Raw genomic sequence first — 17,006 nt, forward strand, 5'->3', positions numbered from 1 at the left:
AGGGCAGGGGCAGGGGTAGAGGTGAGAGTCTGGGTCGGGAGAGGGCTCTTACTGACGCCGGGCACAAGTTCTCTGGTGGATTTGGCAGCCACGGCATCAGGAGGTGGACTTTCTTCTGTAGGGTCCTCTCCCGGAAAGGAGGTCGAATGCTCCTCACCAGCGAGGGATGCCCCTGGTGGCTCAGGTTCCAGCCGCGTGGCACTGGCCGTCGCCTCAACTGGCTTGGCGGCTCTCAGCGGGGTGCCCTCTGCAGCCGGGTTGATGGAGGAGTCCAGGGGCTCCTCGGAGGTGTGAGCAGAAGCAACGGTTAGGGGGAGGGAACATGGGGAAAGGGGGGCTGGAGTGAAGTCGCCCAGATCGAGGCACGCTGGCATAGGATCGTCCTCCCCCTGGGTGACTGGAGTCAGACCCAGGGCCTCGATCTCCTCATATATAGAGGGGAAATTGTTTTCCGCTACCCCGGGATTCTCCCCGCCGGCACCTGACGCGACGGTTACTTCGGGGCACACTGGGGTTTCAGATGGTGCCTCGGGGGTCTTGGAGGGGAGGGACTCCTGTGGAGGGGAGATACCGCCTTCCAGTGCTGCCACGTCTTCCCCAGCCGGCTCTGGTGGATGGAACACACCCGTGGGTAGAAGGGAAGGCTCGGCATCAGTGCCCCCCTTCCTGGTCTTCCGGGGGCCTTCCGCATCAGATGGGAGGAGCGGAGCTCGAGCCTTCCGCTTGCCTCGCTTCCCCTGGACTAGGGTCCAGCCCTCCATGGCATCATCCGGGGGCTGGCTAGCAGGGGTTGTGTTTAGCACAAGGGAGGGAAGATTCCCCTTGGGGCGGGCCCTCTCCCATGCTTGGCGGTGTCCCTGCCGCACCCTCCTCCACAGGCCCCGCCAGATTGCAAGCAGCGGGGGCGGGGTTCTCCCGCTCGTCTGGGCATAGTGGGGGAGGTGCCCCTTGGGCCTGAGCGGGAGCAATAGTGGACTGTGAAGGAGGAGGGGCGGTTTCAGGTGCCGGGCAGCCAGGGGCGTCGGCGATGACGGCGCCGGTGCCCTGCCGGGGCTCGGGGGTCTTGGGTGCCCCTTCTTCCCGGGCCAGGGGGCAGTCCCTCCGGACGTGCCCCATCGCCCGGCAGAGGTAGCACCGGGCCTCCCCCGTGGAATAATGCACCCTGTAAGGGGTCCCCTGGTAGGGGACTAGGAAGGACCCCTCGAGTGCCTCTCCGTCGCGCGCCACCGGCGGTAGTTGAAGCTGCACTTGCCGGCGGAACGAGAGGACGTGACGGAGGGCGGGGTCTTTGCAGCCCAACGGGAGAGGGCTGATGACAGAGATGGGCTTTCCCAAGGCAGAAAGGGCAGGTAACAGGGCGGCATTGGGCAGAAAGGGAGGGACGGAGGTCAGGACCAGGCGAACGCCCAGGTCCTCTAGCGGCTCTAAAGGGACGAACACGCCCCCCACCGCCAGGCCCTTCTCCACCGCCTCCTGGGCGGCGGCCTCCGATGCTAAGAAGAAGACGACCTTGCCATACATTTTGGAGGCCGCCACAATGGCCATGGGCCCCACCACCCTCGCCAACGCCCGCACATAGGTTTCCACGTGGGGTGAGGCGGGCACCAGGAGGCAACGGACGCCGTGCTTCCTGGTCATGGTGGGAAAGGGGCCCCGGCCGCTATAGATGGTAGCGGAGGCGGTGGGCTGGAGAAATGACGTAGCGGCAGGCGAAGGGGCTGCTGACACCTGGGCGTATGCTCTGGGGGCCAGGGGAGGGACACCTGCAGAGCTGGTGGAGGGAACAGCGGGGAGGGGCGCCCCAGCTGGAGATGGGGCCGGGGCATTGGGGGCAGCCCCTGCCCTGGAGGGCCTGGTCTTTTTAGCGGGGCCCTTCCCCTTCTTCTTCCCCTGGCCCTTCCCGCCGGCTGGGGGGACTCCCCCCAAATCTGAGGGGGTGAGAGACGTGGCAGCAGTGGAGGTCACCCCGGTGCCCGTCGCTGCTGGTGCCCCAGCGGGGGCGATGGCAGATGGTTTGGCAGCGGAGGTAGAAGCTTGGGGGGGTGACCGAGGGGCAGGCGGGGGAGGGGGAGCTCGGGCTACTGGAGAGGTCTTACCCGTCTCATCCCCCACCATCATGAACAAGGAGGAAAGGGGGACACCAAAAGGAGGAGGGGAGAGGGGAAGCAGGTCGACCACTCCTCTCCGCTAGGCTGCAGGCAGGGGAGGAGGGCACCAAAAGGGGTGGGCTGGACGGGGGGCAATCAGGGGTTAGGGGTCCGTCACCGACACAAGGTGGAATTCCGGCTCCTCTTGGTGCACTACGGGAAGGGGGGATACAACAAGATTGAGGGTGCAGTGAAGAGGGTTGCAACTAAAATGGGGAATTGCACAAGCGCATGGGAGGGGGCATGGGCACACGGAGCGAGGGGCTAAGCGGTCTGGGGGTAGAACAGGGAAACCAAGGGGCTAGCTTCAGAGGCTGGGGTGGGGCAAACAAACAAAGGCTGCAGAAGGAAATGGGCGGGGCAGGCAAACAAACTGAAGCTAGTAAGGGGGGCTGGAGCAAAAGAGGAGGCAAAGCAAGTGGCAAATGGGGCAGGTAGTAAAGGGCAAAGCTGGGGAGTAGGCAGTCCGGGGGGGCACATGTCCCCATGTGCACTTGCACAAGTCTTTTTTTTTTAGCTGGCTGCTGTTTCTGGCCCAAAGGGTGGAAATAGGGCTTGGCAAGCCAAGCAAGCAGCTGAGTCCAGAGGCAGATGGTATACAGCCAGTGGGGGTGGTGGAGGGGGCAGCGGTGGTGGTAACAGTGGTGGGGGTTGGGTGGGACACACAGATGGATCGGGGGGCAGCTCCACGCCACACCCTCCGTGTCCCTACAAACACAGTCAAAACCCCCACCACAAGAGCACAGTTTGAAAATTACTCAGTCTTAGGCCCCCTCCACGGTGGTCTGCAAAGTCTCTAGGTGCTGCCCCACTGGCAGATGATCCTCTTCTTCTCCTCCTCGGGCTTCAGCAGCTCCAGGCAGCGGCCTCTGCAGCAGCAGCAGCTCCAGGAACTCCAGGTTGTAGTCCAGGCAGGCAGAATGGACCCCTCTCCGGTGGTGGTGGTGGTGGTGGTGGTGTCCACAACAGCAGTGGCTGGGGTCCCTCACTCCCCCTCTCTGGGGAGTGGGCTAGCAGCCCCCCCCAGGGCTGCAGTTGGAGCAGTAGCAGTACCCAAGAGTGGGGGGTCCAGCAGTCAAGTAGCAGAGAATGGGGGGTGTCTGGCCCAGCCAGAGGAGCAGCTGGAGCAGCAGGGAGAGCTCAGGGCCCAGCAGCAGCAGGAGTAGCAACTTCCCACCTCCCTCCAAGCTAGAAGGCTATGGGAGAGCAGTGGGGGGGAGAGAGAGAGAGAGATTCGCTCCAGGCTAAACAAATCCCTGGTACCAGGATAAGTGAAATGGCAGCTGCTCCAGGTCAGTTAAGACACCTGGGGCCAATTAAGAACTTTCCAGAAGGCAGGGAGAAAGCTAGGTTGATTGGGACATCTGAAGCCAATCAGACGCTGGCTGAAACTAGTTAAAAGCCTCCCAGTTAGTCAGGAGCTGTGGGAAGAAGTTGTGCAGTTGGAGAGGCTGAGTAGTACACACCATATCAGGCACAAGGAAGGAGGCCCTGAGGTAAGGGTGAAGTGGAGCTTGAGGAAGAGAGGACTGCTGAGGGGGAAGTAGCCCAGGGAATTGTACATGTCATATTTCTAAAAAGGTCAGCTACCATAGCTGCTGCTATTAGGGTCCCTAGGCTGGAGCCCGGAGTAGAGGGTGGGCCTGGGCTCCCCCCCCACCTTTGCCCCCTGATTAATCACTGAGACTGGGAGACAACAGAGACTGTGCAAGGAAGGATAACTTCTCCTCACCTCCCTCGCTGGCTTATGATGAAAATGGCTCAGTAGATGTGACCCTTGTCTCGAGAGAAAGAAGGGTTACGTGGAGGGTCACAGTGAGCCTCTGAGGCTAGCGAAATCCACCAAGAAACGCGGGACCCTCGGAGGCAAGGATAGAGCTTTGTTACAATACCCTTTTGTGGGATGATACCTCACTTCAACATATGTCACAACTAGGGAGTGGTGTGTGACTTCTATTGCAATTTACCCTTTGCTTCCCTATCAGAAAATAATTTTTCTGCAGGGAAGAAAAGAAATCTGTAGGGGACATGAATTCTGTGTATGCACAGTAGCGCAGAATTATCCCAGGAGTACCATATCTACGAAATCCACTGTATCCACCACCGCCCCCGGTGCTGCTGGCTGGGACTTTCTGCCCTGACGACCCCATCAAAATGGGGTCCTGCCAAACACTTTGGGAACCACTGACTTAGTAAATGTTTTCTTAAACTGTAAATGACCAAATAGGATTAGAATGGATGCAACCTTAACCATAATGGGTGCAGCTGTTCCCATTTTGAAATAGCATGAGCAAAAAAGTTTAATTTAAAAATTCTTTCCTTTTCTTAAATCTTAGCACAACTTAAAAGCAAAGTATTTTCATGGGCTTCTTTTTAATATGAGATGTAATCAATCCCTTGAAAAGTCTTCCTGATAAAACTTGTGTTCTTTAGTCAATACATACATAACATTTTTAAACATGGCATCAAAATTCTACATCATTTTAGTTGTTGGGCTTTCTTATTTTTAACTGCTATTTACATAAGTCAGAATTCCAGTTAGTGTATTTAGTTTTCTCTGAACAGCTTGATTTTAATCTAGTGGCTTCAAAATATTTGCGCAAGCTGAGGTAACAGACATTAGCATGTATTCCTGTTCCAAAAGCTGCAGAAAACTTTGTTCTGTGAGTTCAGAAAAGATCTAGAACAAGGGGTGTGTTTCTGTGTCAGTGTTTCTATTTAGTTTTGGTGACACGAAGTGCTCTAATAATCTTGATGAACTGGTTCATAGTATATCTGAAAGTCCAGTGATTGTGTCACTTGCTAGTTGGGATAATGAGGCTTTTTCCCTTGGCCAGTGATATGGGGAGACTTATGGCCTGATACAAAGCCTGTTAAAGTCAATAGAAGGCCCTTATTCTTAGGTAAATAGCATGTTTAAAACAAATACCTTATCAGTTGTACCCTGTTTAGAGCCACAGCCCTCCATTATTGCGCGACTGCTGCTCAGTAGAGGCTTTCAGACTTTGTCAAGGCTATAAAGCAGTTCTGGTTATTGCATTGCTTCACTAATCATTTTAGAAAATCAAACCTCAGTCATTTTTCTACTTTTACATTTGCTTTTTGTGATACCCATACAATTAAAAATGACTTGTCCTCCTGCTTTGTTAAATATAAATTTCAACCACATTTGAAATATCTTGTGGGATTCCACTGTTTTGATGACTGAAGCCACAGCTCTTGCGTCTATTTTAGAAAAAACGTTCCTCATAGTATGTTTAATAACCTTGCATATTTTAGTCTGAGGTGGAATCTGGTTTCAGATGTTAATCCACATGTCAGGGATAGATTTGATAAAATATTGTGTGACTAAATGTATGACGTGCTCTCTTCTTCAGTAGTTTGTTGGTATTTGGTGCTGGGCCACTGTACACCGTTAACCCCTGCTCAGTTACAACAGTTTCAAATCTCTTTGCTTGTGTAACTCCCATATCCACTGTGCCAAAGTTGAATCAATAGGATCATTCTGTGAAAGTAAATCAGTAAGACTGTCATGGAGCGAATGGCATGTCAGGAGCATTGTGGCTACTAGCCCATGATGACTTTGTGGGCTACACTTGGATTAATCAAGTATCTAGGGTGGTGCTCAATTAGCTCATGGAGCAACTTAGCTAGAAAGAGTTTGCTAGAACACTATAAAGGAAAAGATGCTTAAAAGAAGGGGGAGGGGAAAAAAGGAGCTCTTCAGAGAAGATCTGCAACATGCTGGAAGGAGTTCACAGCAGGTAGAGTAGGCTTCTGTCAGGGTGAATGAGAAACCAAAAGAATGGTCAGGATCCCTTGGCAAGGGAGACATTGACAGAGTTCCTCTCATGAGGTTCTGAGAAGAAAGCTGGTGTAGGCGTCCAGACCAGAGTCCTATAGGTGGACTCTGGCTCCTGGGAAGGGGTTAAGAAGGAGAGAGATCTGGCGGAAGAAACCCACAGGAGCAGAGTAGACTCCCATATGGAAAGCCTGAGTTAAAGCCAACAGTGAATAGTAGAAACCCACAAGAAACGGGTTACGCTCCCATGGGAGAAGCCCTGGGATAGGACTTTTAACTGGGAAGACGGAGATCTCCACAGCAAACTGTCGGAGCCCCTGAGTGAGGCAGGAAGTGTGGGGAATCCTGCTGGAGAAGTAGTATCTAGTTTGCTTTGAAAGGGACTAAAGAGAATTATACTTTGGATTTGTTAGGGCTTTCTTTTGAACCTTTTGTTCCCTCCTTAGGGGGGTTGGATTTTGTGACTTGCCAGGGAACTGAGGCCTGGAACACCTCGCGAGAGGCAGACAGCTAAAGGAGGCACCGGGGATGAGGACCCCTTGCAGCATCACACCCTGACACAAGGGTGCACTATAGGTTGGTGAGTAAACCACCTTACTAGACCTTTATATTGAAAAAGCTAGCTGCTCCCATTTCTCTTGGGAGCTTTAAGGCACCCTAGAGGATGTTTGTTTTAACTAACTGAGTGATGAGAGTGAGTGGCGAAAGGTTGGGATATCTTACCTAACACAAAATAGGTTGAAGTCTTGTCTCCGAAAGCCTTTTAGTACTACATAAAAGATTAAAAATGTAGTACTGGAAAATCCTCAGAGACACTGAAAAAAAGAAAAGGAGTACTTGTGGCACCTTAGAGACTAACAAATTTATTTGAGCATAAGCTTTCGTGAGCTACAGCTCACTTCATCGGATGCATGCAGTGGAAAATACAGTGGGGAGATTCATATACACAGACAACATGAAACAATGGGTGTTACCATACACACTGTAACAACAGTGATCAGGTAAGGTGAGCTATTACCAGCAGGCGAGCGGGGAGGGGGGGAAAACCTTTTGTAGTGATAATCAAGGTGTGCCATTTCCAGCAGTTGACAAGAACGTGTGAGGAACGGTGGGGTGGGGGGGAATAAACATGGGGAAATAGTTTTACTTTGTGTAACGACACATCCACTCCCGTCTTTATCAAGCCTAAGTTAATTGTATCCAGTTTGCAAATTAATTCCAATTCAGCAGTCTCTCTTTGGAGTCTGTTTTTGAAGTTTTTTTTTGTTGAACAATTGCCACTTTTACACAGTTGGCACACAGTTGGAATGGGCTTTGTTGCAGGATAGGTTCCTGGGTTAGTGTTTTGTTGTGCGCGTGGTGAGCTCTCCTTACTGATCACTCTTGTTACAGTGTGTATGGTAACTCCCATTGTTTCATGTTGTCTGTGTATATAAATCTCCCACTGTATTTTCCACTGCTGCATCCGATGAAGTGAACCGTAGCTCACAAAAGCTTATGCTCAAATAAATTGTTAGTCTTAAGGTGCCACAGTACTCCTTTCTTTTGCGGATACAGACTAAAAGGCTGCTACTCTGAAACTGAAAAAAGGACATGCATCCAGGTCTCTGAGAAGCTGCTGGTTAAAATTCTAGGCGTTTAGATAAAAACTAGTGATTTATATTGGTAAGTAAGTTAGCTTTGAAATAGTTAATTTTTCTTCTGATATGACACACATTTCCTTTTACTTGAAATATGTATGAATTAACTCATTTTTCTATCATTCATTTTTAAAACATCCTTAGGCCATTAAGTGGGTTAGATTTAGAAATAAATTATGTCTGCTGTTTATTCAAGGCCAGTAATTATTTCAATCTCTCCTTAGTCTGTTGTGATTCCGGGGCTCAGGACAACTTATTCTTGAGCAGTAAGTCATTTTACTTGGAACTGCAGAATTTTCCTTATTTAGGTGTGAAACTCCAAAATTTCTGCCTTGGTCTATTTTGGTATTCAGGAACTGACTGTAACATCGCACTCCTTGATATGCACCTACTGTATTTTTCGTAGTTACCAATAAGACCATTCTATTTGCACTTTTACATTAGCCCTCCCATAATATTTGGCAAGACGTGGATCCCAAAGACTGGTTTTGAGAACTGGTTGGAGTATGTTTCAATGAATAGGGTTATTTTGCCATTGTTATGAGGTGAGGATAACTGAAGATGCAAGCCTAGAATATTTAGATTTAATGTTGGTTCTTCAGAGGAAACACAGAACGATTTTTAGACCACTACCCTGTTGTCCAAGTGCATGTTAGAAGGTTGGACTGTCAAAATGAGCAATCTTCTTTGCACAATACTCTCTTAATTGCTTCAATATTTGTGACTAAACTTTTGTGTGCCAGTAATTAAATATGGATTCATAAACTCAATTGAAATTCTTTCTTTGCATCATGTATTTGAACAATAAAACCCCACAGATTTTATGCATTAATTGTAAGATAGCTTGTTTGGGTTTAAAACTTACTCCAAGAGCAAGATACATAATTTCTGTGTGCTTCTGTGCTTTTGCAGAAATGGCCATAATGTTCAGCTATTGTTTGTTTTTCTTTCTTTCTGTGTTAATGTTAAATGGCATGCATCTTTTGGATGCCATGATAAATAAACACAAGAGGTAGCAGTCTGGTACTCCATTTGTGAATAAGGTCAAAATTGCATATAATTAGATGTGCAAGATGTTACGCTTCAGTTGATCTGGGCTTCCTATTCCATGTCAGCTGTTCTTAGGAATATGGGATAACTTATTTAATGGTTGCCAGTACACTTTGAAGAAAGGCGTGATTCTTTGTCACAGAAGCAGTTGATAACTGGATTTAACAGCTTGCACAAATAGAGGACAACTGATCAGTGTGTATATAACATTAAGAGCTTTATTTAAGGAAATGATTTATATGATCATTCTCATACAAAGGCTTATGGTTCATACATAGAGGATTTTCATTTGATCCATTATATATAAAAAAATGAATATATGGCTTATAAGGAAAGATCTGTTTTGAGTCTCTTAAGTTATTGATGTTTTCAGGGAAGAGAACCGCAACAGGTGTCTCAAAGGTAAATTGATCTGTCCAGTAAGATGATGTTTAAACATCATAGAGCATAAATATCAGCTTTAGTAAGAGAAGACAATGGGCAGCTGTTGGCTTAGTCTGTGCTGAGTAGTTTTTAATTCTGATGTGCTCACACTTTTGTGTAACTGAATTCTAAACTGGCAGTTTATCAAGTGAAAGTCACTGTTAAGGGGGCCTCGTGACTTTCATGACAGTATGACTCCTGGTCCTGTAGAGAACACTAGTTGGTTTATATAGAAATAAATAGGATTTTAAGATTTAAATCTAAGCGCTCTGCAATGAACAACTGGTGTACTGTGGCCAACACTATAGGCTTCTCTATGCTTCTGCTTTCTAAAGTCATTGGAGGTTTCATATGCAATTAGAGAGAACTGCTAGTTGAAGTTGAAGATAAGTACATTTTGTTTCCTTCCCTATGTCACCCATACAACGATGCCAAAACTATCTAGTATATCTGAAATTTTGCTTGTGACTTTTATATCATAGAGAATTTTTCTGGAAATTTCAAGGCAAATTGGACAATGAGAAGATTTTCACTAATGGAAGTTATTTTTAAACAATTCTTGTGTCATAACTTCTCTCGAGTGCTGATCTTTATGTGTATTCCACTGTGGGGATCCAGTATCCAGAGTTGAGAGAATTTTGCAATTAGTATCCATTGATCCATGCCTGTGTCCTTGCTCTCCTCATGCTCCAGCTGAACAGATAAAGGGTGGGGTCAGCCAACTGCCGCTACGGTCCTATCTGTACCTGAATCTAGTATGGCCCAAGCAGATGAGGAGGAGAGTGTGATAGTAGAATACAGAGAGAGACCAAACATCTTGAAGAACTCCAGTTACTATAACATAAGTAACCTCTCTTCTTTGAGTGCTGTATTCTCTATGTGTATTCTGCTGTGGGCAACTGACAAGTGTACTCAAGAAGGAGGATGGTGCAAGGATGCAGGGGTCAGCAGCTGTTTGAAGGACCACCATCCCAAAGGATGTGTCAGTAGCAGAAGTAGTAAAGGTGGTAGGGTCTACTAGACTGAGCATGGGACTAGATAGTAGCATTTTAACAGGAAGCATATTTTTTAAAGATACAGCCTTATAAGAATAGTGATTTTAAAAGTAGGTAAGGGAATGCCTGGAAAACTTACACATATACAAATGAACCAGTCCTGGTGATGAGCGTTCTTGAATATTAGGAGAATTGTCCGTGAAGCTTCCAAGGATATGATTATTGCTTGGCATTATATCACCACCCAGAGTAAAAGATTGAGCCCCACTCCCTGAGTGGCCTGCTTGGTTTATGATTTTGGGTGTGAGGAGAAGTGGGGAGGCAAAGGCTCTGGGGTGATGCTGCATGAACTTGGTGGAAGGGGAGTGGCAGATACATAGTGGTCCTTCCCCTTTATCCCACAACACACTGGCCAGCTAAGCCAAGCTGGTGTGAGGAGGGAGTAGCCCATAAGGGTCTTCAATAACTTATATCTTCTAGGATTATACAGTTATGTGCTGCCCCTTACACGGAGGTAAAGGGTAGGTCACAATCCAATCCCAGATCATGGGGAGTCAAGAAGAGCTAGTAAAGTACCAGAAAATGGAGAGAAACAATGTTGTGATCTTGAAAAAGGAAAGGTGTCATCCTGACCTCTGTTGTCGTGTGTGTGTGTAACGTCATCCTCTTTATAATAATGGAATAAATATTCAGAAACAGACCTAATCATCTTCAGGATAAAATCCTGAGCAATAAGCAATATGGTTTTATAAAGAACAAATTTGGCTAGAGAAGCTTGATTTGGGGGCATGCTGTATTATTGGGGAATGGAATTACAAAATAAGTGATTGAAAGAGACACAAGAAATGTTGTCTGGCTGTAATTCAATTGAATTTAGACTTACAAGTACTCTCTGCTCCAAGATAAATTTTAAATAGTTTTGTCTGTCAGTACTGTCCAGTGAATTGTAGGACAGTTAATATAGCTTATTTTGGAGAATGGAGTGTTCCCTTCAGATTTTGTTTAGGTATTGTATGTGTCCTGCTTTCTGTTCTAGGTGAGAGAGCCTGATATGTTGTATTGTTTTCTGGAGACCTTGGTACCAGAAACATATTGACAAACTGAATCAGAAAGATCAACAGAAATAAATAGAAGGCAGTATCCTTGTAGGTGGATGGGAAGGTAGAAAGGAGATGCAAAAAACTTAGTATTTAAAAGGTTAAACACAAAGAAAGTAGAATTGTTCAGGATAATACAGGGAATATTAAAAATAATTAAAATGGGACAGCTAAACTGAATGTCTGAACAAACTTCTGGTAGTAGAAGTCCATTTTTTTGGCACATCTAAAACTCAACTAGATCTTGCACTAGGAAATGTATATTAGGGAGTGATCCTGTGTTGGATGAGGATGGTTTAGATGATAGGCCTTTGCAATCTCTCTTGTCTAAGATTTTGTTAACTGAAGTATTGAAGATGATTAAACATGGATAAGTCCCTTCTAAATCATTTTGGGGTTGAATAAACTTAATGATTGTGCTCCACTATTTCTAACTGTCTTTTTTAGCCTTGTTTCTGGGCGCTTTCATTTTAGTTCTGCAGTAAATCTGTATAGCTCAAACCTTGCAATGAGGCTTTGTGTTTGTGGACTTACACCAGTACAATGCCCCCATTAAAGTCACTGGGGCTGGGTAGAGGTACAGGGTTTCACCCACACAAAGCAGTTTGCAGCATCATGATCTTAGCTGCTACAACAATATTTATAATTAACTGGACTTCATCTACACATGATCAGATGCAAATCATTGGATTTGTGAGGATGAAGAACACCATCCTGGTGCTTTATTTTGAGAAGTTTAGGAGTACATAGGCATTTTATTGGCAATTTGCATGGGGGTGAATTTCCCATCCCTATGATGCTTTCAAATGCAATTATGTGTGTAGGTGCACACCATCATCTAAACAATTATATAAATTGCACTCGGAAGAAGGGTGGCGATGATCAGAGATTCCCTTCTGAGGGAGATAAAGGTATCCATCTGCCAACCTAACATCCCAGGATGTGTGGTTTCTGCCTGGAGACCAAATCCAAGGCATCATGGAAAGGTTGCTGAGGCTTGTCTGGCTCTCTGACCACTACCCCATGTTACTCATCCCATGTGGGCATCAATGATACTGCCAGATATGATTGATCAGACCATAGTGACTGCAAGGATCTGTGAGTGAGGGTTAAAGAATCAGGTACACAGGTAGTGGTCTCATCAGTCCTTCCAACTGATGGTAAAGGCCCAGGTAAGGATGGACACATCCTGGAGGTCAATAGAAATCACTGCAGATGGTGTCAACAGGAGGACTTTGTCTTTCTTGACAATAAAGAGATGATCTGTGGAGGAGGACTTCTGCACCTGACAAAGGGGGAGAGCTTACCCACGACTTCTAGGGAACAAAGTTTCAACCATGGTTGGTAGAAGACAGCATTTTTCCTGAGCTTCTGTCTATCTGGTAGCTGGAAGTGATTTCGGCACTTAGGACATAATTTTTCCCATTCAGCATGTGTATACCTTACTGCTTATTAAAGGTAGTATTAGAGTAGGAATTATTATCATTTTACAAGTGGAGAAACTTCTGTAAGGTTAAATCCTGATTCCAGACAGTCAGACAAGATGCCAATTGCTCATGAACTGAATTCTGTGCTCATGCTGCTAGATACTGTATAGAAAGAATTGTTAATAACATTTTTGGTTCTAGCTTTAATAAACTATTGATCATAAGATACATAGATGTAGATTTGTATAGTTCTGAACCATGGTTAGTTTGCTTAAACAAGGTTAATTTACATTTATAGTACATATATTTATACAGCCTCATATAAATAACTCCGGAAATCAGCAGTGTCTTGTCATTATGATGGTAGTTTTCATAGTGGTGAAATTGATTCCCTAATGGTCTACTTTCAAGTGAAGCATGTATATAGATGCACATCACTATAGAAGAGTTATATAAATTAGTCCTATACAGCACTTGAGGTTGTAACTAAACCTGCCATTACCATCTGAAGTAAGGGAATTCTCATACCTCAAAAGGGAACTAACTGGAGAAGTATCTATTTTTTTTTAAATGACAAAGCAAAATAAGTAAGTAGCAAACTTTGGCATAAGTTACTATGAATTCTTTGTTCCATTTTTTTGGGAGGACTTGAATTAACTCACTGGTGCTGGACATTCTCCAATTTCATATCAGTGTGGACATCTTCCACTTACCTTCATGGTCCTTGGAAAAAGCTATAGTACCTTCTTTCACTTCTTGGGTTCACTTTTTTTGTTTTCGTTTTTTACGGGAGTCTTTTTCTAGCAACCTCCTCTAGCTGCTGATCCTGTAAGTCTCGGAGAGACTGGCAGATGCAATTGTAAATTGGATATTGTCAGTCTTCCTTTCGTCTTTTTTAGCTCCTTTTATGGTTGGTTCTTATTTTCCTACTCCTGAGATGGTGCATTCTTTTTGGCTATCTAGTGTCCTCAGGAGTTTATCACGGAGCAGTATCTATGCTCCTCATTATGACTATGCCTGGCCGCTTTACAGATGTGCTGAGATGGAAAAGTTCCACGTATCCTTTCTTGAAGTTCTTCCTACCTCTGGTCACAATCCAGACTTCAGTTAAAAAATGTGCATGACGTCTCTGCATAATGAAAGTAGAGAGAGAATCAGGCAGTAGCATCTGCAAGAAAAACAAATGTTTCCTTGGTAGTAGCAGCTGTGAATGGCTGCAGTAAGCTAAACATAATTCCCCTTTTTTAGCATGATACACAAACACAGAATCTGATATTATGGATGTATGTCGTTTTTTTTTCCAGTGTGCAAAATAGATAATCCTGTGGTGGTTATACTGCACCAAAAAGAAATATACCTTTTTTAAAACTATAAATTAGTTTGCTCTGGTGTGATTTGAAGTTTACACTTAAAAGTTTCAGAGTAGCAGCCATGTTAGTCTGTATTCGCAAAAAGAAAAGGAGTACTTGTGGCACCCTTAGAGACCTAACAAATTTATTTGAGCATAAACTTTCGTGAGCTACAGCTCACTTCATTGGTGCACAAATGCTGTAGCTCATGAAAGCTTGTGCTCAAATAAATTTGTTAGTCTCTAAGATGCCACAAGTACTCCTTTTCTTTTTTCTTAAAAGTTGTAACCTCAAAAAAACACACTTGAATTTTATTGCAGTTTGATGTTATTTATTAACATGAAGTGCTAATAAATTGTGCCCAATTAACATAATTTATACCTTAGCACTAATTTGCCCTTATCTCTTGTATGTTTGTCATAGCACTTAGAGGTTCTGAATGGCTTACTGTACCAGAATTGCTGTTTTGAAACCTTAAAGCTTGCCTGCTTCAAGATGATTGCAACTTGTTGGTTTTATTAAGTCGTTCTAGGTGCTATCCCTTGGATTCACTCTAAAACATGAGGTGATTTAAAATGGCGCTGTCATATAAAATGCTGAGCTGACTTAAGTTTTTATCCAGGGCATTTTAAGAGGAACAGTATCTTAAATACAAGTTGTATTACTTTGCTAAATTATCTTTGTGCTTTTCCCTAAAATAAGCAAAAGGCCAAAAACAAGAGACCCTGGTCACAGCTCCCCTAGATTACCTAGTTACACGGTGTAATGAAGAAACCAAGCATTGTCATTCTAATAATTCACATTCATCAGAACAAAATACAGTGAAAACTATATGGCTATCCAAAACATTGTCTTATTACGCATCATGTTTTCGATTGTTAGGCTTAATAACAATGTGTTAGAGTTTCGGCAAACTTTTCAACACACAAGTCTCATGATGGAGAGCAATTTTGATGTTATATTTTGAAACAGATAGAGATAGGTGCCTTCTCTGTGTGCCAACCCCCTAATCTCCCAAATCAATCTTGTAAGGAAACTCCACTTACATAAGACTCCCTAAAGCTTACTTTATAGCGGCTTCCTGCTTATCTGCCTCTTCCCAGGGTTTCTGCTGGGGGAGGAAGCAATGGGATCCCAAAATTTGTCTTGCAGTTCATATCCAGTTCTTAGCTTGTGATTAGAATGTTAGTTAACATTGAGAGGGAGGAAGAGGTTGACCTGACAATTTGCATTGACGATCGAGATAAATCTTCATATATCATATGGATGCAACCAGGTAACTCTTCTTGACCTGTTTCCACATAGTTATAGTGCACTGCAATAAATCATAGATATGTAGGGCTGCAAAGGACCTCAGAAGTCATACGGTGATCTACCATGCTGAGACAGGATTAAGTATACCTAGACCATGGCTGATAGATTTTTGTCTAACTGGTCTTAAAGCCTCCACTGATGGGAATTACTAAAACCCTCCGTAGGTAATCTTTTCCAGTGTTTCTCTACCCTTATAATTAAAAGCTTTCCTAATATCTAACCGATCTCCCTTGCTGAAAACTAAGTCAGTTACTATCGTCCGTGGACACAGAGATAATGATCATCACCCTCTTTATAATACCCTTTTACATATTGAAGACAGGTATGTTCCCCCACCGCCCACCCCCACCCCCCGTCATATTCAATTTGTGATCCACTATAACCCCAGATCCTTTTCTGCAATACAGTTGCCAGGCCAGTTTTTCTCTGTTTTGTATTTGTGCATTGGATTTTTCCTTCCTAAGTATAGTACTTTGCAGTTGTCTTTATTGAATTTCATTTTGTTGATTTTAGACCAATTTTTGAAGGTCATTTGAATTTGTGCTTACATCCCCTCCTAGCTAGGTGTACCTGCAGATTTTATAAGCATACTCTCTACTTTTTAATCCAAGTCATGAATGAAATATTGAATAGTACTGGGCCCACCCTCTGAATAGTACTGGGCCCACTAGTAATGTCGTCCTAGCGTGTCATTGAACCACTGATAACTACTTTTTAAGAACTGTCTTCAACCAGTTATGCACCCACCTTATGGTAATTTAATCTAGACCGTATTTCCCTAGTTTGCTTCTGAGAATGTCATATAGGATTGTGTCAGAAGCCTTACTAAAATCAAGTTTTAGCACGTCTACTGCTTCCTCCTTAGTCACTAGGCTGGTTACCCTATTAAAGAGGAAATAGGTTGCTTTGACATACATACCTGTATTGGCTAGTACTTACCACCTTATCCACTAGGTTTGAACAAATTGATTGTTAATAATTTGTATCGGTATCTTTCTGGGTATCAAGTTAGACCAGCTGGGCCTATAATTCCCTAGGTCCTCTCTGTTCCCCTTTGTAAGATGGGTTCTGCTTGCCCTTCATTAGTACTCTAAGACCTCCATGAGTTTTCAAACATAATCACTAAAGATTCAGCGGTTACTTTGGCTAGTTCCTTAAGTGCTATAGGGTGATCTTCATCTGTCCCTGCAAACTTGAATACATCTAATTTATACAAATACTCTTTAACCTGTTTTGACCAAGATGTTCCCCTTTGTCAATATTAAATGTGTTTCACATGAGGTCATAATTAACCTTTTAGTGAAGATGAAGTGAAATAGGCATTAAACACTTCAGTTTCTCTGTCATCTGTTGTTTGCTTTCCTTTCCCTTCAGGTGATGGACTTACAATTAGCCAGGAACGTAAAGGATAAAATGTAACTCAGTTACAGTTTGCCTTTCTGATTTTGTCCCTACATGTTGGTACTATTATTTTGTACTTTCCCTTGTATGTTTTTGTCCTGTTCCAATTTGTACAAATTGCTTTTGAATTTCAAGTTATTAAAAAGCACCTGATGTAGTCATTGTTCTTAGTGATGATCTATCTGTCCTCCACCTTGGGATACTTTGCTGTTGTGCATTTATATTGTGTCTCTTAGAAACTGCCCACCTCTCCTGGATTCCCTTTTTCCATAGATTTCTGTCCCATGTGACCATGCCTACCTTTTCTCTGATTTCATCGTCCGTATATTTTATTCTGCTGCTCTCGCTTTTTCCTCAGAAT

At 44.4% G+C, this 17,006-nt stretch overlaps 1 protein-coding gene across 1 annotated transcript in view; it reads left to right on the plus strand.

The window, feature by feature from the left end:
* The window catches only part of MINPP1 (multiple inositol-polyphosphate phosphatase 1), a 50,603-nt gene that overhangs the window by 29,160 nt on the left and 4,437 nt on the right, over positions 1-17,006 (plus strand). Inside the window, 1 exon segment of the mRNA XM_043518590.1 lies at positions 3,937-3,944. Coding sequence (XP_043374525.1) covers positions 3,937-3,944 — 8 coding nt within the window.

The sequence above is a fragment of the Dermochelys coriacea genome, chromosome 7 (genome assembly GCF_009764565.3).
Source record: "Dermochelys coriacea isolate rDerCor1 chromosome 7, rDerCor1.pri.v4, whole genome shotgun sequence".
Lineage (NCBI taxonomy): Eukaryota > Metazoa > Chordata > Testudines > Dermochelyidae > Dermochelys > Dermochelys coriacea.